At 48.7% G+C, this 25,159-nt stretch overlaps 1 protein-coding gene across 1 annotated transcript in view; it reads right to left on the bottom strand.

Moving 5' to 3' along the window:
• The window catches only part of ttl (tubulin tyrosine ligase), a 61,619-nt gene extending 52,632 nt beyond the window's left edge, over positions 1 to 8,987 (bottom strand). The window contains exons 1-2 of the mRNA XM_072500112.1: positions 8,671 to 8,987; positions 2,829 to 2,907 (exon numbers count right to left, since the gene is read on the bottom strand). Coding sequence (XP_072356213.1) covers positions 2,829 to 2,907; positions 8,671 to 8,827 — 236 coding nt within the window. The 5' untranslated portion in view covers positions 8,828 to 8,987. The remainder of the gene's footprint in view (positions 1 to 2,828; positions 2,908 to 8,670) is intronic.
• Positions 8,988 to 25,159: the final 16,172 nt, after the last annotated feature.

The following is a 25,159-nucleotide window of genomic DNA, read 5'->3' as shown; positions in this document are numbered from 1 at the left end:
AATCAAATATTGGGAATGCTGAAGCCATTGTCTTTAACCCCCTGCTCCAAACCTATTTCCCAGCTAGTGACTCCATCCCTTACACTGACAATAATCGGAGATTGTTTGCAACCTTGGGAACACATCGGATCCGGAGGTGAACGTCCAAACACTGATCCACACCATCTCTATTACTGCCCATCTCCTGCTCAGTAATATCGCCTGGCTACACCCATGCCTCAGCTTTATTTGTTGCCAAAATCTTACCTTTCTTTTCCTTAGACTTGACTATTCTGATGCACTCCAGGCTGGTCTCATAATTCCTAATTCCATAAACTTAAGCTCATCCAAAACTTTGCTTCCTGTGTTCTTACTCACATCAAGTCTCGTTCCCTTCACCGGGTCGGCTCACGTACGATGGAGCAACACCTTTATTTTAAAAGAATTCTTATCCATCGTTTTCAAAACTCTCCATGACCTGGCCTCTCCCTTTACATAGAACATAGAACATAGAACAATACAGCGCAGTACAGGCCCTTCGGCCCACGATGTTGCACCGAAACAAAAGCCACCTAACCTACACTATGCCATTATCATCCATATGTTTATCCAATAAACTTTTAAATGCCCCCAATGTTGGCGAGTTCACTACTGTAGCAGGTAGGGCATTCCACGGCCTCACTACTCTTTGCGTAAAGAACCTACCTCTGACCTCTGTCCTATATCTATTACCCCTCAGTTTAAAGTTATGTCCCCTCGTGCCAGCCATATCCATCCGCGGGAGAAGGCTCTCACTGTCCACCCTATCCAACCCCCTGATCATTTTGTATGCCTCTATTAAGTCTCCTCTTAACCTTCTTCTCTCCAACGAAAACAACCTCAAGTCCGTCAGCCTTTCCTCATAAGATTTTCCCTCCATACCAGGCAACATCCTGGTAAATCTCCTCTGCACCCGCTCCAAAGCCTCCACGTCCTTCCTATAATGCGGTGACCAGAACTGTACGCAATACTCCAAATGCGGCCGGACCAGAGTTCTGTACAGCTGCAACATGACTTCCCGACTCCGGAACTCAATCCCTCTACCAATAAAGGCCAACACTCCATAGGCCTTCTTCACAACCCTATCAACCTGGGTGGCAACTTTCAGGGATCTATGTACATGGACACCTAGATCCCTCTGCTCATCCACACTTTCAAGAACTTTACCATTAGCCAAATATTCCGCATTCCTGTTATTCCTTCCAAAGTGAATCACCTCACACTTCTCTACATTAAACTCCATTTGCCACCTCTCAGCCCAGCTCTGCAGCTTATCTATATCCCTCTGTAACCTGCTACATCCTTCCACACTATCGACAACACCACCGACTTTAGTATCGTCTGCAAATTTACTCACCCACCCTTCTGCGCCTTCCTCTAGGTCATTGATAAAAATGACAAACAGCAACGGCCCCAGAACAGATCCTTGTGGTACTCCACTTGTGACTTCTCTGTCTTCTCCTCCAGCCCCACAACACACCATGATATTGGCGCTCATCTAATTATGGTCTCTTTCTTGAGCATCCTTCATTTTAACTGCTCCACCATCAGCCTTCAGCTACCAAGGCGTCAAAAGCACAGAAATTCCTTTGTTGAACCTTTCCTGAGGCACGGTGGCACAGTAGTTGGCACTGCTGCCTCACAGCCTCAGGGACATGGGTTCAATTCTGGCCGAGTGGCTGTCTATGTGGAGTTTGCACTTTCTCTCCGTGCCTGCGTGGGTTTCCTCCAGGTGCTCTGGCTTTCCCCCACAGTCCAAACATGTGCAGGTTAGGTGGATTGGTCATGCTAAATTGCACATTGTGTCCAAGGATGTGTGTGTAGGTTAGGTGTGGTTACGGGGATAGGGGTGGGGAGTGGGCTTAGATGGGGTTCTCTTTCTGACTCGATGGCTGAATGGTCTCCTTCTGCACTGTCAGAATTGTACTCTTCACTTACTTTTTCTCTTTAAACACTGTTTATAACCTTCCTCTTTGACCTAGGTTGTGGTCACCTGTTCTAATGATCTCCATTGGTCAGTCTTTAACTTTGATCTTAAAGTTCCTGTTAAGCCGCTTGAGACGTTTTATTACACTAAGGGCACTACATAAATAAGTTGTTGTTAAATTACTGGCCAGATTTCATCCTGCACAAGATCACATTGCAGACGGTTTGCAAGAGCTGAACAAGGCAAAGGAACCACAGTCAGCTCATTACAGACTTTCAAATACCTTTTGCTGACAACTACAGTCGCATTCGTAATCAGTCCAACAACCTCTCTGGCTGGTGAAAAGCTTTGTAAACAGCAAAAGATGTTCCTCTTGTTCAGACCACTTTCTGTACAATGCAACTCGTGTTGTACAATGTGCAACATCAACTTAGTAAAACGAATGCTTCTAGGTCAGCCACATGCATCAAATTACATCTGTGTTAGAGCCAGACTGGAGTTACAAAATCACTCATTGTGAAGATGAGTAACTTGCAAACCTCAATATTGGAGCAAATATAAGAAATCTTTTAAATTGATGATAAGCGTTTCTAAAATACTATACACACTGGGGTGGTCACCATTAGCTGCTGTTACTACCCCTTCATAGTGCTTACTAACTTTGAGGCTGTACACAACACAATCAAAGAGTTTAAGGGGAAACGAGAATTAACAATGTGGACAAACTATTTCCCTAGTGTGCTCATCCCTCAGCTCTTGGAATGAAAAGTTTAAAAATGTGCGCTTTTTATTTAAGAAAATGAAAATGTTTCCCAAGCCTCCTCTAATTTTGCCCACAGTGCAGTAGGCTGGGCCTGTAAATTTAAATAAGTAATGTACTTACTTGACTAATGAAGCCTTGCGGCACAGTTTGTCAGCACCCCTATAATAGTTCACAAGCTGTGCAAGTCCTGGTTCATGACCTGTAAACAACCAGAAGTGCTATTATTAGAATGTGCATTGTTGAACTTGGCACTGTACAAAATTTATAACTCACAATTATTTAAAGGGAGCACTTTGTACCTATATGCTGTTCAGTGTAGAGCACATGTCTTGGTGTGGTATTAAACCATTAAAGCTAGGTAGATTATCTTCAGATTTTCAGAAGACACCAAGTTGGGTGGGAGGGTGAGCTGAGGAGGGTGCAGAGATTCTTCAGCGTGATTTGGATAAGTTGAGTGAGTGGGCAAATGAATGGCAGGTGCAATAATAATCTTTATTATTGTCATAAGTAGGCTTACATTAACACTGCAATGAAGTTACTGTGAAAAGCCCCTCGTCACCACATTCCGCCGTCTGTTCGGGTAAACTGTGGGAGAATTCAGAATGTCCAATTCGCCTAACAAGGACGTCTTTCGCGACTTGTGGGAGGAAACTGGAGCATCCGAAGGAAACCCACACAGACGGGGGAAGGACGTGCAGACTCCGCACAGACAGTGTCCCAAGCCGGGAATCGAACTTGGGACTCTGGCGCTGTGAAGCAACAGTTCTAACCACTGCGCTTTCGTGCAGCCCATATAATTTGTATAAATGAGAGGTTATCCATTTCGGTAGCAAAAATGGAGAGGCAGACCAAATGGCCATAAATTAGGAGAGTGCAACAAGACCTGGGTGTCCTCGTACACCAGTCACTAAAGGTAAGCATGCAGATACAGCAGGTGGTAAAGAAGGCAAATGGTATGTTAACCTTCATAGCCATCAAGAGGATTCGAGTAGTGGTATAATCCCGACAGTGCAGAAGGCCATTCGGCCCATCAAGTCTGTACCGACCTTCCGAAGGAGCACGCCACTGCCGTAATCCCAATTAACCGTTGGACACTAAAGGTCAATTTAGCGTGGCAAATCCACCTAACCTGCAAGCCTTTAGACTGTGGGAGGAAACCGGAGCACCCGGAGGAAACCCACGCAGACATGGGGAGAATATGCAAACTCCACACAGTCATCCAAGCTCGGAATCAAATCCGGGTCCCAGGCACTGTGAGGCAACAGTGCTATCCCCTGTACTACCATGCCACCCATATAGGAGCAGGGATGTCTTGCTGCAATTTTACAGGGTCTTGAGGAGGCCACACCTGGAATATTGTGTGCAGTTTTGGTCTCCTTCTTTGTGGGGGAGGGGGGGATCTCATAGGAACCTATAAAATTCTAACAGAATTAGACAGGGTAGATGCAAGAAGGTTGTTCCCAATGGCGGGGGTGTCCAGAACCAGGGGCCACACTCGAGGATACGGGGTAAACCATTTAGGACAGAGGTCGGGCAGCACAGTGGCACAGCAGTTGGCACTGCTGCCTCACGGCAATGACGTCCCGGATTCGATCATGGCTCTGGGTCACTGTCGGTGTGGAGTTTGCACATTCTCCCCATGTTTTGCGTGGGTTTTGCCCCCACAACCTAGGGTTCGTGGATAGGCCACACTAAATTGTCCCTTAATTGGAAAAAATGAAGAGGGTACTCTAAATTTATTTTTTAAAAAGGAGATGAGGAGAAATTTCTTCACCCAGAGTGGTGAGCTATGGAATTTGTGACCACAGGAAGCAGCGGAGGCTAAAACATTGTATGTTTTCAAGAAGCAGTTAGATTTTTTTCACTTTTTTAATAATAATCATTATTGTCGCAAGTAGGCTTACATTAACACTGCAATGAAGTTACTGTGAAAATCACCTAGTCACAAAAGGGATCAAAGGATATAGAGGGAAAGGTGGGATTCGGCTACTGAGTTGGATGATCAGCCATGATCATAATGAATGCAGAACATGCTCGAAGGGCCGAGTGGCCTTCTCCTGCTCCTATTTTCTATTACAAGTTCCAAATCGCTTCCCGGTCTTCTGACTAGATCAAGTGAGAGATCAGGTGTAATCCTGCTCTTGTCAGCTTGGATCTTGTATGTCTCTCTTGAAGGGACCATGAATTGGATTCAATTTGAATTGCTTTTTGGAGCAAGCAAGGTTGATTAAGGGCTTGCCCCTTCCACTATGTGCATTGGTCGGGTAACTGAGAAAAATAATAATTTATCCTAAAAAGTTCCATTCCAGTTCTCAGCTGAGTTTCCTAAATTCAGCCCGAGCACCAATGGAAGTACTATAAATACAAGTGGTGGTGGTGTTTTGAGGGGGGGGGGGGTGTTGTGTAGACGAGGGCAGACACGTAAACCTTTTAGCTACACTGCTAGTACTGAAAACTGAGAAAGTTAATGGAATGAGAGTTCTTAAAAGAAAATTGTACAGTGAAATAAATATCTCTGTAAATAAAAAATCTCTGTAAATATCGTGCTTTTCACAACCTGAGGTCGTCTCAAAGTGCTTCACAGCCAATGAAGCATTTTTGGCAATACTGTCACTGATGCAATGTAGGAAGCTCAATAACCACATTGTATACAGCAAGGTTTCATGAACAGTAACGTGATATGACCCAATGATTTTTTTATTCTTTCACACGGTATGGGCGTTCCTGGTTCAGCCAGCATTTAGCTATGCGGAGAGGCTGAATAGACTCAGACTTTTTTCATTTGAGGGGAGACAGTTTATATAGTTTATATGGTGCATGGAGTGAATGGACAGACACTCTTTCCCAAGGTGGAGGGGTCAGTCACCAGGGGGCATAGGTTTAAGATCCGTGGGGCAAAGTTTAGAGGAGATGCGCGAGGCACGTTTTTTTTTTTTTTTTACACAGAGAAATGGGAGTGCCTAGAATGCGTTGCCAGGGGAAGTCGTGGAAGCAGATACATTAACGGCGTTCAAAAGGCATCTCGACAAATACATGGATAGGATGGGTATGGAGGGATATGGCACTAGGAAGTGCTGAGGGTTTTGGCCAAGAGTAGTACCATGGCCTGTATACTTGGAGGGCCGAAGGGCCTGTTCTTGTGCTGTATTGTTCTTGGTTGGTTCTTTCTTGTCCACCTCTAATTGCCCTTGAGAAGGTGGTGATGAGCCACCTTGAACTGCTACAGTCCATGTGGTGTAGGTACACCCACAGTGCTGTTAGGGAGGGAGTTCCAAGGTTTTGACTCTGACAGCAAATGAAGTGTTGTTAGTAATGTCGGTACAGGGATAAATATTGGTCTGGAGACAGGGGAGAACTCCCTCCTCCTTCGTGCCCTCAGATTTCTACATCTCGCTGGACATGCAGACAGAGCCTCGATTTAACATCCTCCTTATCTGTGTTATATTTTATGAACTCATTCACACATATATAATGTGATTGTACTTCGGAATTTCGAAAATCAGTGTACTTTACTGACTTTAATAACAAGTTATTATTAATCAAATGGCTAGAAACACATTGCACTGATTTCTAAATATCCCAGGTAAGCATATAATTATTGAAACTAACATTCACATGAATACTAGATTCTACAGAGGGTTACTGTGTGTGCACGAAGTTTCAGGAGAGATGATCAAGAAAAGGCCAGCAAGCTTGGAATCCTTATGCTTATGTGCCATACCTTACATACATACAAAAACGATGGTAATTGCGAAGACATCTTTAGTAAAAGGTGCAACTGTCCCACGTGATTTTATTTTTGCACAAGAGAGAATATTTGAAGCAAGTAATTCCAGTTTACATGTGCAGGATCCATCAAGTTGACAATACGGTGGCACAGAGGTTAACACTGCTGCCTCACAGTGCCAATTCCTGTCTTGGGTGGAGTTTGCAGGGTTGCCCCGTGTCTGTGTGGGCTTTCTCCGGGTGGTCCATTTTCCTCCCAGTCCAAAAACGATAAATTGCCCCTTAGTACCCAGGAATATGCAGGTTGCTGAAATGGGGCATAAATTGCCCCTTAGTACCCAGGGATATGCAGGTTGCGGGAATGGGGCAGGGAATTAGACCTAGGTATGGTCCTTTTCAAAGGGTTGGTGCAGACTCGATGGGCCAAATGGCCTCCTTCTGCACTGTAAGGATTCTATGGAAGCTGGTATTGTTTTAAGTTCCTATTAAAATGATCACGTACATGTCAACTGCTCCTTTCTAAACCTCCAGGAAATTCAGTAATAGCTCGAGCAGCTGATCCATTCCTAGATTTCTGTCAGTGCTGCATGAGTCAACTGTTAGGAAGGGCAGTCAATGTAACCTCATCCTTCCAGTTCATTTTTCTTTCTCTGGATAAGCAATATTCTTCTCTCCGTCCCTCACCCACCTCCCTTCAACAACAGTCAGGATCAGAAATTTTCTATGAGAGTACTCAGCGGATGAAAATCCAAATTCCAACATTCCTCTTGGAGTGTAATGCAACATCAGCTTGCTGCCCCACCTAGTAGAGTAAAATGGGACTCTTCCAGCATTATGCCTTACAACTCACTAATCACAAACAGAGGGTCTGATGTCATCAAGTCTGTGAAATGCAACGGCACTAAAATAACATATTCATGGTAAAATGCGAGCCAGTCCTGACCCAGCACCTTGACATACTGCAATGCACACAATGCAATATTCAAACATCTGCAACCATCAATTTACATTCAACAGGGTAAGTAAGAGGTTATTGAAGCTCCCTACAACAACAAAATTCAAATAACTTTCACAAATAGACCCCTCCCAATGTTTCAGCACTTCCTATATGAAAGTGTATGGTCTGCATCTTGTACCTGCTGGTACTGTCTGTGTTTAATTTTACAGTGCAAGTACTAATTTTCATTGTGATGGGCGCACGTTCACCTGTCCTTTCCTTCAGATGTAAACTGACATTCCCAGCTTTAACTTGTCATTCTTCACAACCACGTTAACAATACTTACTTGACTGCACAATCCATAATCAGAATCCAACAGCTTGTGAAGCTGAACCTCTTAAACCCATTGGTAAGCCTAGGAGAGAGATCTGGTTGATGTATAGGGAGGGGGAAGCAAAACTAAGCAGCACTCCTATCTTCTATCAAATACTAATAGTAACGTTGCTTACAGTGATCTGAAGATACAACATATGGACCTGGAAGAGGATGATGCTACCAATTGCACCCGTCATTTAGTTTGCAGACATTCACTGAAGATCTTGCATGTGGAGATGGCACTGGAGTGTAACTGTCACTTGTTCAACTCTAGCCCCAGTGAAAAGGTGCAAAAATGGCAACAAAAAAAAGGCAAATAGCATACAAGCAATATTAGAAGTGTTTTTACATAAACATTGAAGGAAAAATGTTGCTTGAAATCAGTGTGTTTCTGGGTAGTCACGGTGAAGAAGCAAAAGTTCAGAGACATCACTGCATAACTTGCAACAGGGATGGAGAGTGAAGAAAAATCATGAAACTTTAAAATTGCTTCAAGTTATTTAAAGCCGTGACAAGAAATCTGACTATTCCATTTTCCTCCAAGTTAAAATTAATAAAATATTTTACCAGAGGATTTCGAAAAAAATATTCTCGAGTCAAATAATTGAATAGGCGAAAGTGCTTGGCCGAGTCCAACCGATTTGGTGCATTGAAGGTTTAAACCCCCCGAGTTATGTTTAATGCATCAGGAGAGGCTGGGTAAACATTAAAGGCCATCTCCCGGAGATGCGCTGGAGATGATAGCAGGACACCGCCCAGATCTGCAGTGCAAACCTGCAATGGGTCTGTGGAGATGACAGATCACAACTCTCTCCCCAGGGGGAAAAAAAGGCACGCTCAGTTTTTCTTATTTAAAAAAAAGAGCAAATCATCTCCAAACGTGCAGATTCCCCCCACCCCCCACCCCAGCGAGCAGGTCTTACCGAGGGTGCCGAAAGGCAGCTTGTTCCTCTCCCCCAGCATCAGGTTGAACCTGGGGTTGTCCCGCTTGAGTCTTCGCCATTGTCCCGTGGAGATCAGCACTTTGCCCACTTCGGCGTAGATGGAGCTGTTCCGATCCCGCACCACGAACGTGTACATAATGGAACCGGGAAGGGAGCCGGCACCACCCAGCCAGCACCACCCAGCCAGCCGCACCCACTCTCTCACTGGGCACTAACCCCACTCACCACCAACGACCTAGCCTCCCACATGGAGCCTTACCCACCCACTCCCCGGTGGCAGCGGCTGGCTCTCCCAGTCCCACGCACTCCCTTTGCCACCATTCCCCCCCTCCGCGACACTGATGGCCCGAGCTGTGTGTGCGGGGGGAGAGCGCAGAGGACCGGCTCCGGCGGAGCGGCTCACACACGGGCTGGTTTGGCTGGAGCGGTGGGAGGAGCAGCGCGACTCCTCCCGGCTCTCCGGGGGCGGGTCTTCTCTTTGCTCTGTTGACTCCTCTTTGTTTGCTGAGCCGCGGCCTCCTGTCAGCGGCAGCGGGCCGACCTTCACGTTTCGCTGCCTATGACTGAGCCCATTTCTTGAACGCGGCAGTGGCCTAGCTTGACCTGACCACACTTCGTTCAGGTCAATGCTGTTGCTTCTTCTCCGCCTCCAAACTTCAACTTCATGCTCCTCGCAACAGCTGACGCTTCCGATCTAAATAAGTGGAAGAGCGACGACGGGACAACAGTGCGCATGCGTCGCCCACCTAGGGCCTTCTGGGAACTGTAGTGAATGGGGGATGGAGTGGAGGGGAGGGGGGATGGAGGGGAGGGGGGATGGAGGGGGGATGGAGGGGAGGGGGGATGGAGTGGAGGGGAGGGGGGATGGAGGGGAGGGGGGATGGAGGGGAGGGGGGATGGAGGGGAGGGGGGATGGAGTGGAGGGGGGATGGAGTGGAGGGGAGGGGGGATGGAGGGGAGGGGGAATGGGGGATGGAGTGGAGGGGAGGGGGAATGGGGGATGGAGTGGAATGGGGGAGGGGGGATGGAGTGGAATGGGGGAGGGGGGATTGGGGGATGGAGTGGAATGGGGAATGGGGGATGGGGGGATATGGGGATGATATGGGGATGGGATGGGGGATATGGGGATGGGGGGGGATGGGGGATATGGGGATGGGGGGGATATGGGGATGGGGGGGGGATATGGGGATGGGGGGGGGATATGGGGATGGGGGGGGGATATGGGGATGGGGGGGGCATGTTCTCCACTTCCTGAAGTCGATGACAATCTCCTTTGTTTTGTTGACATTGAGGGAGAGATTATTGTCATCGCACCAGTTCACCAGATTCTCCATCTCATTCCTGTACTCTGTCTCATCATTGTTTGAAATCCGACCCACTACGGTGGTGTTATCAGCAAATTTGAAAATCGAGTTGGAGGGGAATTTGGCCACACAAGCATAGGTGTGCAAGGAGTATAGTGGAATGGAGCGAGGGGCTGAGGACACAGCCTTGTGGGGCACCGGTGTTGAGGATGATCGTGGAGGAGGTGTTGCTGCCTATCCTTACTGATTGTGGCCTGTGGGTTAGAAAGTTCAGGATCCAGTCGCAGAGGGAGGAGCTGAGGACAAGGCCACGGAGTTTTGAGATGGGTTTCGTAGGAATGATGGTGTTGAAGGCTGAGCTGTAGTCGATAAATAGAAGTCTGACATAGGTGTCTTTGTTATCTAGAAACAGGGCCATGGACACGGCGTCTGCTGTGGACCTGTTGCGGCAGTAGGCGAACTGTAGTGGATCAAGGCAATCCAGGAGGCCGGAGTTGATTCATCCCATGACTAACCTTTCGAAGCACTTCATGATGATGGATGCCAGAGGCACCGGACGATAGTCATTAAGGCCCGCTGCTTGGCTTTTTTTTGGTACAGGGATGATGGTCGTCTTCTTGAAGCAGATAGGGACCTCAGATTATTGTAAAGAGAAGTTGAAGATGTCTGCGAATACCCCCGCCAGCTGATCCGCACAAGACCTGAGTGCTCCGTCCAGGTACCCCATCCAGACCCGTGGCTTTCCGTGGGTTGACCTTCGAGAAGGCTGCTCTGACGCCTGCAATGGTGATCTCCGATACAAGTTCATCTGGGTGGAGGGCTTGCTCTTGCTGACCTCTTGTTCAAAGCGTGTATAGAATGCGTTGAGCTCATCAGGGAGGGGTGCATTGGAGCCGGTGATTTTACATGCCTTCATCTTGTAGCCCGTTATGTCTTGCAGACCTTGCCATAGTCAGCAGGGGTCCGTGTGGCTAGCCTGGGACTCGCGCTTTGTCCGGTACTGTCTTTTGGCATCTTTGCTGTATCTCCTTAGATCATATCTGGCTTTCTTGTATTGGTCAGGGTCGCCTGACTTGAACGCCTCAGACTAGACTTCAGCAAGCAGTGGATATCCCTGTTCATCCAGGGTTTCCGGTTGGGAAACACGCGGATTTGCTTCTTTGGTACACCTATGGAGGGAGGGGAGTGGGAGGGAAGGGAGTGGAATGGAGGGAGGGGAGTGGAATGGAGGGAGGGAGGGAGGGGGTGGAATGGAGGGAGGGAGGGAGGGGGTGGAATGGAGGGAGGGAGGGGGTGGAATGGAGGGAGGGAGGGGGTGGAATGGAGGGAGGGAAGGGAGAGAAATGGAGGGAGGGAAGAGGTGGAATGGAGGGAGGGAAGGGAGTGTGGTGGAATGGAGGGAGGGAGGTGGGTGGGAGGGGAGTGGAATGGAGGGAGTGAGGGTGAAATGGAGGGAGGGATTGAATGGAGGGAGGGAGGGGGTGGAATGGAGGGAGGGGGTTGAATGGAGGGAGGGAGGGGGTGGAATGGAGGGAGGGGAGTGGAATGGAGGGAGGGGATGGAATGGAGGGAGGGAAGGGGTGGAATGGAGGGAGGGAAGGGGTGGAATGGAGGGAGGGAAGGGGTGGAATGGAGAGAGGGAAGGGGTGGAATGGAGGGAGGGAAGGGAGTGGGGTGGAATGGAGGGAGGGAGTAGGCTGGAATGGAGGGAGGGGGTGGGAGGGAAGGGAGTGGAATGGACGGAGGGGAGTGGAATGGAGGGAGGGAGGGGGTGGAATGGAGGGAGGGAGGGGTTGGAATGGAGGGAGGGGGTGGAATGGAGGGACTGGAATGGAGGGAGGGTAGTGGGAGTGAGGGTGGGTGGAATGGAAGGAGGGAGGCGGTTGGGAGGAAGGGAGGGGGCTGGAATGGAGGGAGGCAGAAATTTAAACATCGGTGGATTGAGAACAAAGTTAATGATTCAGGTCTGTGACCTTTTTCACCATGAACCATGCTTTTGCCAAGCTTCAGAGAAATTGGAATTGTGGCAGATGCTTATTTCATGCCCCAGAGGAAATTATATAGGATTTCCAGCTGGTGCAATATAAATGCAAATTGTGGTTTAATGAAAATACTGCAGAAATTGGTTCTGGAAACATTGGTAAAGTTGTCAATCCCCCAAGAGTGTCCTAAAGTCTTCTGGCAGTAAAGGTTTACCTCTAAGAGCTGCCACCATTGCTGTGTAGTAGTCCGGCAGAAAAGTCACAACGACATTAAACAGTTTGTGTGTTTTAGTGAAGATTGTAACAAGGACCTCTTACTCTCCAATAACACAGAAGCAACATTCTCTGGATGCCAGAAATCTGAAATAAGTATCAGGAAATGCTGGAAATACCCAGCAGGTCAGTATCAGCTGGAAATACTCATCATCTGTGCTGGGAGAAAGATAATTAATATGTGGACTTTAGCGGAGTCATGGAGGCTCTGTGGGCCTTGAAAAATAACAGACTGGAGTCAAAGGTACTTGCCTAATTTCTGACAAATTCCACTTTTACCAGTAGAGGGTGGCGCATGACTCACGCAGGAGGGAAACCCAAACTCAAAAGGACCATTTGAATTCAGTGCTAAGTTCAACTGTACCCCATTTTCACTGTAGCAAGGGCCTTAACCCGCTTAACCTGGGGTTTGTAAATTCACAGTTTGGTTGACAGCTCCAACAGGTTATTTTAAAAAATATATATTTTATTAAATTTTTCAAACACAATTTTTCCGTTTTTACAAATCAACATAAAAATAATACAATAACTAGTAAATAACATTATTTAAATTATATAGTGAACTAACAAAATGACAAAAAAAGAAAATAGTGCTCCCCCCCCCCCCCCCCTCCCCCCGGGTTGCTGCTGCTGTCACTTTAGGGCAGCACGGTAGCATTGTGGATAGCACAATTGCTTCACAGCTCCAGGGTCCCAGGTTCGATTCCGGCTTGGGTCACTGTCTGTGCGGAGTCTGCACATCCTCCCCGTGTGTGCGTGGGTTTCCTCCGAGTGCTCCGGTTTCCTCCCACAGTCCAAAGATGTGCAGGTTAGGTGGATTGGCCATGATAAATTGTCCTTAGTGTCCAAAATTGCCCTTAGTGTTGGGTAGGGTTACTGGGTTATGGGGATAGGGTGGAGGTGTTGAACTTGGGTAGGGTGCTCTTTCAAAGAGCCGGTGCAGACTCGATGGGCCGAATGGCCTCCTTCTGCACTGTAAATTCTATGATCTATCTACCCTTAATGTTCCGCGAGATAGTCAAGGAACGGTTGCCACCGCCTGGAGAACCCCGAGCCGATCCTCTCAACGCAAATTTTATTCGTTCCAGTTTTATGAACCCTGCCATGTCGTTTATCCAGGCCTCCACGCCGGGGGGTTTCGCTTCCTTCCACATGAGTAAACTCCTACGCCGGGCTACTAGGGACACAAAGGCCAGAATGTTGGCCTCTTTCGCCTCCTGCACTCCCGGCTCTTCCGCTACCCCAAATATCGCTAACCCCCAGCCTGGCTTGACCCGGACCTTCACCGCCTTTGAAATCACCCTTGCCACTCCCCTCCAGTACTCATCCAATGCCGGACACGACCAGAGCATGTGTGTGTGGTTCGCTGGGCTTCCCGAGCACCTCCCACACCTGTCCTCCATTCCGAAGAACCTGCTCAGTCTTGCTCCCGTCATATGTGCTCTGTGTAGAACCTTAAATTGAATCAGGCTAAGCCTGGCACACGAAGACGAGGAATTCACCCTGCTTAGGGCATCAGCCCATAGCCCCTCCTCAATCTCCTCCCCCAGCTCTTCTTCCCATTTTCCCTTCAGCTTCTCTATCATCGCCTCCCCCTCGTCTCTCATCTCCTGATATATTTTGGACACTTTGCCCTCCCCAACCCATACCCCGGAAATCACTCTATCTTGGATCCCCTGTGTCGGGAGCAGCGGAAATTCCCTCATCTGTTGCCTCGTAAACGCCCTCACTTGCGTATATCTGAAGATATTCCCCGGGGGCAACTCATATTTTTCCTCCAGCGCTCCCAGACTTGCAAACGTCCCGTCTATAAACAGGTCCCTCAGTTTCCTAATTCCTACTCGTTGCCAACTCTGGAACCCCCCCCGTCCATCCTTCCTGGGACAAACCGGTGGTTATTCCTAATCGGGGACCACACCGAGGCACCCGTCACCCCCCCGAGTCGCCTCCACTGCCCCCAGATCCTCAAGGTTGCCACCGCCACTGGGTTTGTGGTATACCTTTTCGGGGAGAACGGCAGCGGCGCCATCATCAGCGTCTTTAGGCTCGTTCCTTTACAGGACGCCATCTCCAGCCCCTTCCACGCCGCCCCCTCTCCCTCCCTCATCCACTTACAAACCATCGCCACATTGGCGGCCCAGTAGTAGTCGTTCACGCTCGGCAGCGCCAGTCCCCCTCTATCCCTACTGCGCTGCAGGAACCCCCACTTTACCCTCGGGGTCTTCCCTGCCCACACAAAGCTCATAATACTCCTGTCTATTTTTTTGAAAAAGGCCTTTGTGATCAGAATGGGGAGACACTGAAATACGAAAAGAAACCTCGGGAGGACCATCATTTTTACCGCCTGCACTCTGCCCGCCAATGTGAGTGGCAACATATCCCACCTCTTGAAGTCCTCTTCCATCTGCTCCAGCAGTCGCGTCAGATTAAGTCTGTAGAGTTCCCCAGTTCCTGGCTACCTGGATCCCCAGATATCAGAAGCTCCTTTCCACTCTCCTTAACGGCAGAGCGTCTATTCCTCTTCCCTGGTCCCCGGGGTGTATTACAAAAAGCTCGCTCTTCCCCATATTTAGCCTGTATCCCGAGAAATCTCCAAACTCCCTCAGTATCTGCATAACCTCTGGCATCCCCTCTACCGGGTCTGCAACATATAGCAGTAAGTCATCAGAGTAGAGCGACACTCGATGCTCCTCTCCCCCTCTAACCACCCCCCTCCACTTCTTAGAGTCCCTCAACGCTATGGCCAGTGGTTCAATTGCCAACGCGAACAGTAACGGGGACAGGGGACACCCCTGTCTTGTTCCCCTGTGTAGCCGAAAATATCCCGATCTTTGCCGGTTTGTGACTACACTTGCCACTGGGGCCCCATATAGGAGTCTGACCCATCTAACAAACCCCTCCCTGAACCCAAACCTCCTCAGCACCTCCCACAAATAGTCCCACTCCACCCTATCGAATGTCTTCTCCGCATCCATCGCCGCCACTATCTCTGTCTCCCCCTCCGGTGGGGGTGTCATCATCTCCCCCAGCAGCCGTCGAATATTAACATTCAGTTGTCTCCCCTTTACAAACCCTGTCTGGTCTTCATGCACCACCCCCGGGACGCAATCCTCTATCCTTGTTGCCAGCAGTTTGGCGTCTACATTTAGGAGTGAGATAGGCCTGTATGGCCCGCATTGCAGCGGATCTTTATCCCGCTTCAGAATTAATGATATCGTCGCCTCCGACATTGTCGGGGGTAGTATTCCCTGGCCTCGTTAAAGGTTCTCGCCAGCAGCGGGGCCAACAGGTCCACATATTTCCTGTAGAATTCCACCGGAAACCCATCTGGTCCCGGGGCCTTCCCTGCCTGCATGTTCCCCAGTCCCTTAGTCACCTCATCCACCTTGATTGGCGCCCCCAGACCTGCCACCTCCTGCTCCTCCACCCTCGGGAACCTTAGTTGGTCCAGAAAATGTAGCATTCCCTCTTTTCCCCCGGGGGGTTGGGACTGATATAGCCTCTCATAAAAGGCCTTGAACACCTCATTTACCTTCCCTGCTCTCTGCTCCATAGTTCCCGTTTCGTCCCTAACTCCCCCAATCTCTCTCGCCGCTATCCTCTTACGAAGTTGGTGGGCCAGCAGCCGGCTCGCCTTTTCCCCATACTCATATCTCATCCCCTGTGCCTTCCTCCACTGTGCCTCTGCCTTTCCTGTGGTCAGCAGGTCAAACTCCGTCTGAAGTCTTCGCCTTTCTCTATATAGTCCTTCGTCTGGGGCCTCCGCATATCTTTTATCCACCCTCAAAATCTCCCCCACTAATCTCTCCCTTTCTTTGCCCTCTTGTTTCTCCTTGTGGGCTCTAATGGATATCAGCTCTCCTCTAACCACCGCCTTCAGCGCTTCCCATACTACCCCCACCTGAACCTCACCATCGTCATTGACCTCCAGGTATCTCTCAATGCACCCCCGCACCCTTCCACAGACCCCCTCATCCGCCAGTAGTCCCACATCCAGTCGCCAGAGTGGGCGCTGCTCCCTCTCCTAGTTCCAGATCTACCCAATGCGGGGCGTGGTCTGAAACGGCTATGGCCGAATACTCCGTTCCTGCCACCTTCGAGATCAGTGCCCTACTCATAACAAAGAAGTATATTCGGGAATATACCTTGTGGACGTGGGAGAAAAAGGAGAACTCTTTAGCCAAAGGCCTGTCAAATCTCCACGGATCCACTCCCCCCATTTGTTCCATAAATCCCCTAAGCACCTTAGCCGCTGCCGGCCTTCTCCTGGTCCTGGATCTAGACCGGTCTAGCCCTGGATCCAGCACAGTGTTGTAGTCCCCCACCCATTACCAAGCTTCCCACCTCCAGGTCAGGGATACGGCCCAGCATCCGCTTCATGAATCCCGCGTCATCCCAGTTCGGGGCATATACATTCACCAGCACGACCGCCTCTCCCTGCAATCTACCACTCACCATCACATATCTGCCCCCGTTATCCACCACTATGTTCTTAGCCTCGAACAATACCCGTTTCCCCACGAGTATCGCCATCCCCCTGTTTTTCGCGTCCAACCCTGAGTGGAACACCTGTCCCACCCATCCTTTTCTTAACCTAACCTGATCCGCCATCTTCAGGTGCGTCTCCTGGAGCATGACTATGTCCGCCTTCAGTCTCTTTAAGTGCGCGAACACCCGGGCCCTCTTAATCGGCACATTTAGACCTCTCACATTCCACGTGATCAGTCGGATTGGGGGGCCGCTCGCCCCCCCCCCCCCCTCCAACTAGCCATCCCCTTTTCTGGGCCATCTCCCCGTCCAGGTCCCGCGCACCCATCTGTCCCCCAGGCGGCGCCTTCCCGTCCCGACCACCTCTTCTCTTGCCAGCTCCACCTTGCACTCAGCAGCAGCAACCCAGTTAGTCGTCCGTCCATCCCCCCACTAGATCACCCTCTAGCATGGTTACTCCCCTCATAATGCTTCCAAAAGTCAGCTAACTCTAGCTGACCCCGGCTTCCCCCGTTCTCTCTTTGACCTCCCTGCGTGTGGGGCTCTCTTCCTTCCTGCGCCTATCTTCCCGCCATCATCTCCATAGCGCGGGGGGAAAAAAAACGTGCTTTCCTATTGGCCCCACCCCCTGTGGCACAGCTCCCTCATTCCCCCTCTCTGTCCCTTTTTCCCCACCGGCGCCCACATTTCTTCGTGTCCCCCCATCAGGGGGAGAAAAATTCCCCATCCAACATTGCTGTATAATAAACCTTCCCTTTCCCCACTTTACATTCTGTACCACCACCTCGTTACTTCCCCCCCAACATCAAACTCTCAGATCTAGTCCAGTTTCTCTTCTTGAATGAAGGTCCATGCCTCATCTGCTGTTTCGAAGTAGTAGTGCTTGCCCTGATGCGTGACCCACAATCGCGCCGGCTGCAGCATCCCAAATTTTATTTTCTTTCTGTGAAGCACCGCCTTGGCCCGATTAAAGCTCGCCCTCCTTCTCGTCACCTCCGCACTCCAGTCCTGATACACTCGTATCATCGCATTCTCCCACTTGCTACTCCGTACCTTCTTGGCCCAGCTCAGGACCGCCTCTCTGTCCATGAAGCGGTGGAATCTCACCACTATCGCCCTTGGTATTTCACCCGCCTTTGGTCTTCTCACAAGGAACCGGTGCGCTCCTTCCACCTCCAGGGGGCCCATTTGGGGCCTCAGCTCCCATTAGCGTATGGAGCATCGTGCTCACATAAGCCCCAACATCAGCTCCCTCTGCTCCTTCGGGGAGACCTAAAATCCGTAGGTTCTTCCTCCTCGAGCTGTTCTCCAGGGCTTCCAGCCTTTCTATGCACCTCTTATGTAACGCCTCATGCGTCTCCGTTTTTACCACCAGGCCCTGCATCTCATCCTCATTCTCGGCAGCCTTTGCCTTCACTCCACGGAGCTCTATCGCCTGGACCTTTTGTGTTTCCTTCAGTCCCTCGATTGCCAATAGCATCGGCGCCAGCACCTCTTTCTTTAGTTCCTCCACACATCGTCGGAGGAATTCCTGCTGATCCAGGCCCCATGCAGTCTGGGCTCCATCCGCCGCCATCTTGCTTCTCCCTTCTCTTCTCTGCCGCTGCTCCAAAGGATCCTTCGCAATCTGGCCACTACCACTGGTCCTTTCCCTACACACGCGGGGGGGATCTTCCTTCGTCACCCCACACTGGGCTTGATCTAAAAAAAATTCCGTTGGGGCTCTCGAAAAGAGCCCAAAAGTCCGTTAGAACGGGAGCTGCTGAAACGTGCGGCTCAGCAGTGCATCGCCGCAACCGGAAGCCACTCCAACAGTTTATTAATTGGCTTAGCTGTCTTTGATGTGACGTTATGAAGGCAAATTGTTTTGATATATGATTAAGTACTTGAGGGTTTTTTACATGTTTTAAATGGGCTCTCATGAATGGGTTTGTTTTTCTAACATGAAGAAAGTTGTAGATATTTAGAACTTTACATTTTATCGCAACATAGAACATTACAGCGCAGTACAGGCCCTTCGGCCCTCGATGTTGCGCCGACCTGTGAAACCACTCTAAAGCCCATCTACACTATTCCCTTATCGTCCATATGTCTATCCAATGACCATTTGAATGCCCTTAGTGTTGGCGAGTCCACTACTGTTGCAGGCAGGGCATTCCACGCCCTTAGTACTCTCTGAGTAAAGAACCTACCTCTGACATCTGTCCTATATCTATCTCCCCTCAATTTTAAGCTATGTCCCCTCGTGCTAGACATCACCATCCGAGGAAAAAGGCTCTAACTGTCCACCCTATCCAATCCTCTGATCATCTTGTATGCCTCAATTAAGTCACCTCTTAACTTTCTTCTCTCTAACGAAAACAGCCTCAAGTCCCTCAGCCTTTCCTCATAAGATCTTCCCTCCATACCAGGCAACATTCTGGTAAATCTCCTCTGCACCCTTTCCAATGCTTCCACATCCTTCCTATAATGCGGAGACCAGAATTGCACGCAATACTCCAAATGTGGCCGCACCGGAGTTTTGTACAGCTGCAACATGACCTCATGGCTCCGAAACTCAATCCCTCTACCAATAAAAGCTAACACACCGTACGCCTTCTTAACAACCCTCTCAACCTAGGTGGCAACTTTCAGGGATCTATGTACATGGACACCGAGATCTCTCTGCTCATCCACACTGCCAAGAATCTTACCATTAGCCCAGTACTCTGTCTTCCTGTTATTCCTTCCAAAATGAATCACCTCACACTTTTCTGCATTAAACTCCATTTGCCACTTCTCAGCCCAGCGCTGCAGATTATCTATGTCCCTCTGTAACTTGTAACATCCTTCCGCACTGTCCACAACTCCACCGACTGTAGTGTCATCTGCAAATTTACTCACCCATCCTATGCCCTCCTCCAGGTCATTTATAAAAATGACAAACAGCAGTGGCCCCAAAACAGATCCTTGTGGTACACCACTAGTAACTGGACTCCAGTCTGAACATTTCCCATCAACCACCGCCCTTTGTCTTCCAGCTAGCCAATTTCTGATCGAAACTGCTAAATCGCCCTGAATCCCATGCCTCCGTATTTTCTGCAGTCACCTACCGTGGGGAAACTTATCAAACACTTTACTGAAATCTACATGGTTCCTGAGATCTGCCTATAGTGGATACTGGCTGAGCTGGTATGAAATGTGCAAGGGAAACGGGTGATGGATGGGGGAGCATGAGGTGTCATGGATAGGGTGTGAGATTGAGGGCTTAATATTGACCAAAACAACTGGGATGATGACCCAGAGAACCATGGTGAGCCTTTTAAACCTTCAGCACTCAGCGGCCCCCTTGGCCGTCTCCAATCTATGTCTGTCAGAAGGCTGGTGCGCCAAGGTGGGAAATTTCTTGACCCCAGCCACAGGGGGGGGGGGGGGGGGCAACAGAGAATCCTGTGACAGACAGGGTGGAAGATACAAGAGATGACATAAGAGAACCTATGGTGGAGGGAATGCATATTTCAACAGTGAATGGGGAGATCAAGCTGACTGCTTTGTCCTAAACAGGATACAAACTCATTTTCTATATGGTAAAAGTTAAAAAGAACTGATTGTGACCTCTGAACTTGAAGGTCAGAGAGTACAAAAATGTCCCATGACAGCAGAAACACTGTTGAGTAATTTATATAAAAACTGATAGATATGTAATACAAAGATCAACTGGATACAGAATAAACACCAAAAGAATATAAGACTGATCCTGTATGGAAACAGATTGAGCTATGAATAAATATATTGTCCATAAAAGTCAGTCAAGTGCACCTCACAGATGTATGATATATTAAATACTAACTGGTATGATACAGTACAAAAACAGAAAATACTGGACAAGCACAGCAGGTCTGACAGCATCTGTGAAGAGAGAAGTGAACCAATGTTTCAAGTCTGGATGACTCTTTGTCAAGGCTGGCGTGAACTGGAAATGGGGTCAGTTTTATACTGTTGCGGGGGGGGGGGGGGGGGGGGGGAACGTGCACCGGTGGGGCTGGATAGGGGACCAGCCTGCACTGAGGACCCGGTTCCATCCCGGAACCCGGGTCACTGTGGGGATTTGCACATTCTTCCCGTGTCTGCTTGGGTTTCACCCCCACAACCCAAGATGTGCAGGTTAGGTGGACTGGCTACACTAAATTGCACCTTAATTGGAAAAAAATAATTGGATGCTCTTTAAAAAAAAAAGTTCTAAATGGCTAGGGGGCCAGTGACAGGTGGAGATTGGCCTCAATGCCAGCAAAATGAAAGAACTGGTCCGAGGTTTCAATTCCCGGCTTGGGTCACTGTCTGTGCAGAGTCTACGTGGGTTTCCTCCGGGTGCTCCAGTTTCCTCCCACAAGTCCCGAAAGACGTGCTGTTAGATGAATTGGAAATTCTGAATTCTCCTTCAGTGTACCCGAACAGGCACCATAGTGTGGCGACTAGGGGATTTTTTCACAGTAACTTCATTGCAGTGTTAATGTAAGCCTACTTGTGACAATAATAAAGATTATTATTATTGACTTCATAAAGCAATGTACTGTACACACCCCTGTCTGCATCAACGGGGCTGAGGTGGAGATTGTTGACAGCTTCAAATTCCTAGGTGTGCACATCACCAACAATCTGTCCTGGTCCACCCACGTCGATGCTATGACCAAAAAAGCACAACAGCGCCTATATTTCCTCAGGAGATACAAAAGTCTGAGAACACACACAATCACATTCAAAAACAGCTTCTTCCCTGCTGTTACTAAACTCCTAAACGTCCCTCTTATGGACTGATCTGATTAATACTACAATCCTGTGTGCTTCACCCGATGCCGATCTATGTATTTTACATTATGTAACTTGTGGTGCCCAATTACGTATTTTCGCTTCATGTACTAAATGATCTGTTTGAGCTGCACACAGAGAAATACTTTTCACTGTACCTCGGTACACATGACACGAAACAAATCCAATCTAAATCCAAAGATGACATGGACAGAAAGTAACCATGATGTGGAGACACTCCCGGAGGTGGGCACAGTAAGACGTCTCACAATACCAGGTTAAAGTCCAACAGATTTATTTGAAATCACAAGCTTTCGGAGTGCTGCTCCTTCATCAGGTGAAGTGGAGGCAGGTTCACAATCACAGCATATATTAGAGACATGATTGCAAGAAAATTTACAGATTGGAATGTGAAGAATGGTTGGATTGTGGGTCTTTACAGGTAAACAATTTTTTACAGGAACAGACAGTGAGTGAAGTTAGTGATAATCGCAGGTAATCGAGGTGTGAAATGTCTCAAGCCAGTACAGTTAGTAGGATTCTGCAAACCCGGGCAGTATGGTGGGGGTTACATGTAACGTGACATGAACCCGAGAACCTGGTTGAGGCTGGCCTCATGCGTGAGGAACTTGGTTTCTACTCGGCGGTTCTGTGTTGTCAACTGTCTTAAAAGCTGCCTTGGAGAATGTTTACCTGAAGATCGGAGGCTGAATGTCCTTGACTGCTGAAGTGATTCCCCCACTGGAAGGGAACTTTCCTGCCTGGCAATTGTCGTGTGGTGTCTGTTCATTCATTGTCGTAGCATCTACATGGCCTCGCCGATGTACCATGCCTCGGGCCATCCTTTCCTGCAGCGTATGAGGTAGACAACGTTGGCCGAGTCGTATGAATATGTACCGTATACCTGGTGGGTGATGTTCTCACCTGTGATCCGGCATGTCTTGGAGAGGACAGTTAGTAGGATTCTGCAAACCCGGGCAGGGTTGTGTGGTGTAGTGGTCGCTGTTCTCCTGAAGGCTAGGAAGTTTGCTGTGAACAATGGTCTGTTTGAGGTCAGGTGGTTGTTTGAGGCAAGTATTGGAGGTGTGGGGATGGTCATGGTGAGATGTTATTCGTCATCGATGACATGTTGAAGGCTTAGAAGAAAATGTCATAGTTGCTCTGCTCCGTGGAAGTACTGGACAACGAAGGGTACTATGTCGGTCGTGTCCCGTGTTCATCTTCTGAGGAAATCGGTGTTTTTTGCTGTGGCGCGTCAGAACTGTTGATCGGTGAGTCGAGGGTCATATCCCGTTCTTACAAGCTGTCTTTCAGTGTCTGTCATGGTCCTCCTCATCCGAGCAGATCCTGTGGAAATAGAGGGCTTGTCCGTAAGGGATGACTTGTTTAATGTCTTTGGGGTGTAATCTCATAGCCCGGTATATCCCTCACACCACCATTTTCACCAAGCCAGGGGATCAACCCATTTCAATACACTGTGCAGGAGAGCATGCCAAGAGCAGCACCAGGCCTACCTGAACATTACATGTCAACCTGGTGAAGCTACAACATAGGACTACTTGCATGCCAAATGGCATTAGCAGCAAGTGATAGACAGAGCTAAACAATTCCACAACCAATGGATCAGATCTAAGCTCTGTAGTCTTGCCACATCCAGACGTGAAAGGTGGTGGACAATTAAACAACTCACTGGTGGAGGAGGCTCCACAGTTATCCCCAACCTCAATGATGGAGAAGCCCAGCACATATGAGCAAAAGACATGGCTAAGGCATTCGCAACAATCTTCAGCCAGAAGTGCCGCATGGTTAATCCATCCCGGCCTCAAGATGTCCCCAACATCACAAGTCTTCAGCCAATTTAAATCACTCCACGCGATATCAAGAAACAACTGAAGGCACTGGATACTGCAAAGGCTCTGGGCCCTGACAATATTCCAGCAATAGACCTAAAGATTTGTGCTCCAGAACTTGCTGCACCCCTGGCCAAGCTTTTCCAGTACAGCTACAACACTGTCATCTACCCAGCAATGTGGAAAATTGCCTATGGATGTCCTGTACTCAAAAGGCAGGACAAATCCAACCCAAATTTTGCCCCATCAGTCTACAATAAAGTGATGGAAAAGGTCATCTACATGCTATCAAGTGGCACTTACTCAGCAAAAACCTTCTCAAGGACGCTCAGTTTTGGGTTCCGTCAGGGTCACTCAACTCCTGACCTCATTACAGCCTTGGTTCAAATATGGGCAAAAGAGCTGTACTCCAGAAGTGAGGCGAGAGTGACTGCCCTTGACACCAATGCATAATTTGACTGACTAGAATCAAGGAGCCCTAGCTAAACTGGAGTCAATGGGAATCAAAGGGAATATTCTCCGGCAGTTGGAGTCATACCTGGCACAAAGGAAGATGGTTGGAGGTCCATCATTTCAATTCCAGGACATCACTGCAGGAGTTCCTCAGGGTAATTTCCAAGAAGCAACCATCTTCAGCGGCTTCATCAATTATCTTTCTTCCATCATAAAGTAGGAGTGGGGATGTTCGCTGATATTTGCACAATGTTCAGCACCATTCACGCCTCAGATAATGAAGCAGTCCACGTCCAAATGCAGCAAGACCGGACTGCAGTTACCACAGTGCATCTTGTAGATGGTACAGATGGCTGCCACTCTTCATTGCTGGAGGATTTGAATGTTTGTGGAAAGGGGAGCAATCAATTGGGCTGATTTTTCCTGGGTGACGTGGAGCTTCTTGAGTGTTGTTGGAGCTGCACTCATCCAGGCAAGTAGAGAGTATTCCATTACATTCCTGACTTGTGCCTTGTAGATGGTGGACAGCCTTTGGGGGGGGGGGGGGGGGTCGTCAGGAGTTGAGTTACTCACCGTAGGATTCCTAGTCTGTGATCTGCCCTGGTAGCCACAGTATTAATATGGCTAGTCCAGTTCAGTTTTTGATCAATGGTAATCCCCAGAATTGGGGGAGATTCAGTGATGGTAATGCCATTGAATGTCAAGAGACGGTGGTTAGATCCTCTCTTGTAGTAGATGGTTATTGCCTGGCACTTGTGTGGCGCAAATGCAACTTGCTACTTTTTTGAGCTGAAGAGGATGAATTCAAGAAATGCTGTACTTGATATGGAATTATAGCTTGGACCACTAAACAGATCATCACAAATTGCATGATGATTCAAATCCAACTATACAATATGTAAGAGCCCGTCTTGTTTATCTCCTTTTTTCCCCATTTCTTTAATTATTTTGGCTTGTGGACCCAGAATTGTGACGTGCCCTTAACCAGAAGACTCAAAGTTGAAACAACCTGCTTGCCAGGACACTGTGTTCCCAGGTTTTGTGTTTGAGAGAGAAGCCAGATTCTTTGGCACTGGGTGGATCTTAGGAACCGGTTCAATTGGTAAACTGGCAGCCGGTAGTTGACCAGGGATAGTGACAATGGTCAGTGATTGATTCCTGTGTGATGCTTTCTGAGAGAACTTAGCAGAGGTGTTTAGGTCTTGGAAGTGAAAGGATATCTCTCTCCTGCTTGAAGTGAAAGAGCTGCTCTATTGTTCTGAAAGCAGCGAGTTGCCTGGCACATCCTTTGTTGTGAATCTGAAATGATCCTGAGTCTGCAGAGAAGGCAGAC

The sequence above is a fragment of the Scyliorhinus torazame genome, chromosome 4, assembly GCF_047496885.1.
Source record: "Scyliorhinus torazame isolate Kashiwa2021f chromosome 4, sScyTor2.1, whole genome shotgun sequence".
NCBI classification, from domain to species: domain Eukaryota; kingdom Metazoa; phylum Chordata; class Chondrichthyes; order Carcharhiniformes; family Scyliorhinidae; genus Scyliorhinus; species Scyliorhinus torazame.
This window is presented reverse-complemented; position numbering and strand designations above follow the sequence as displayed.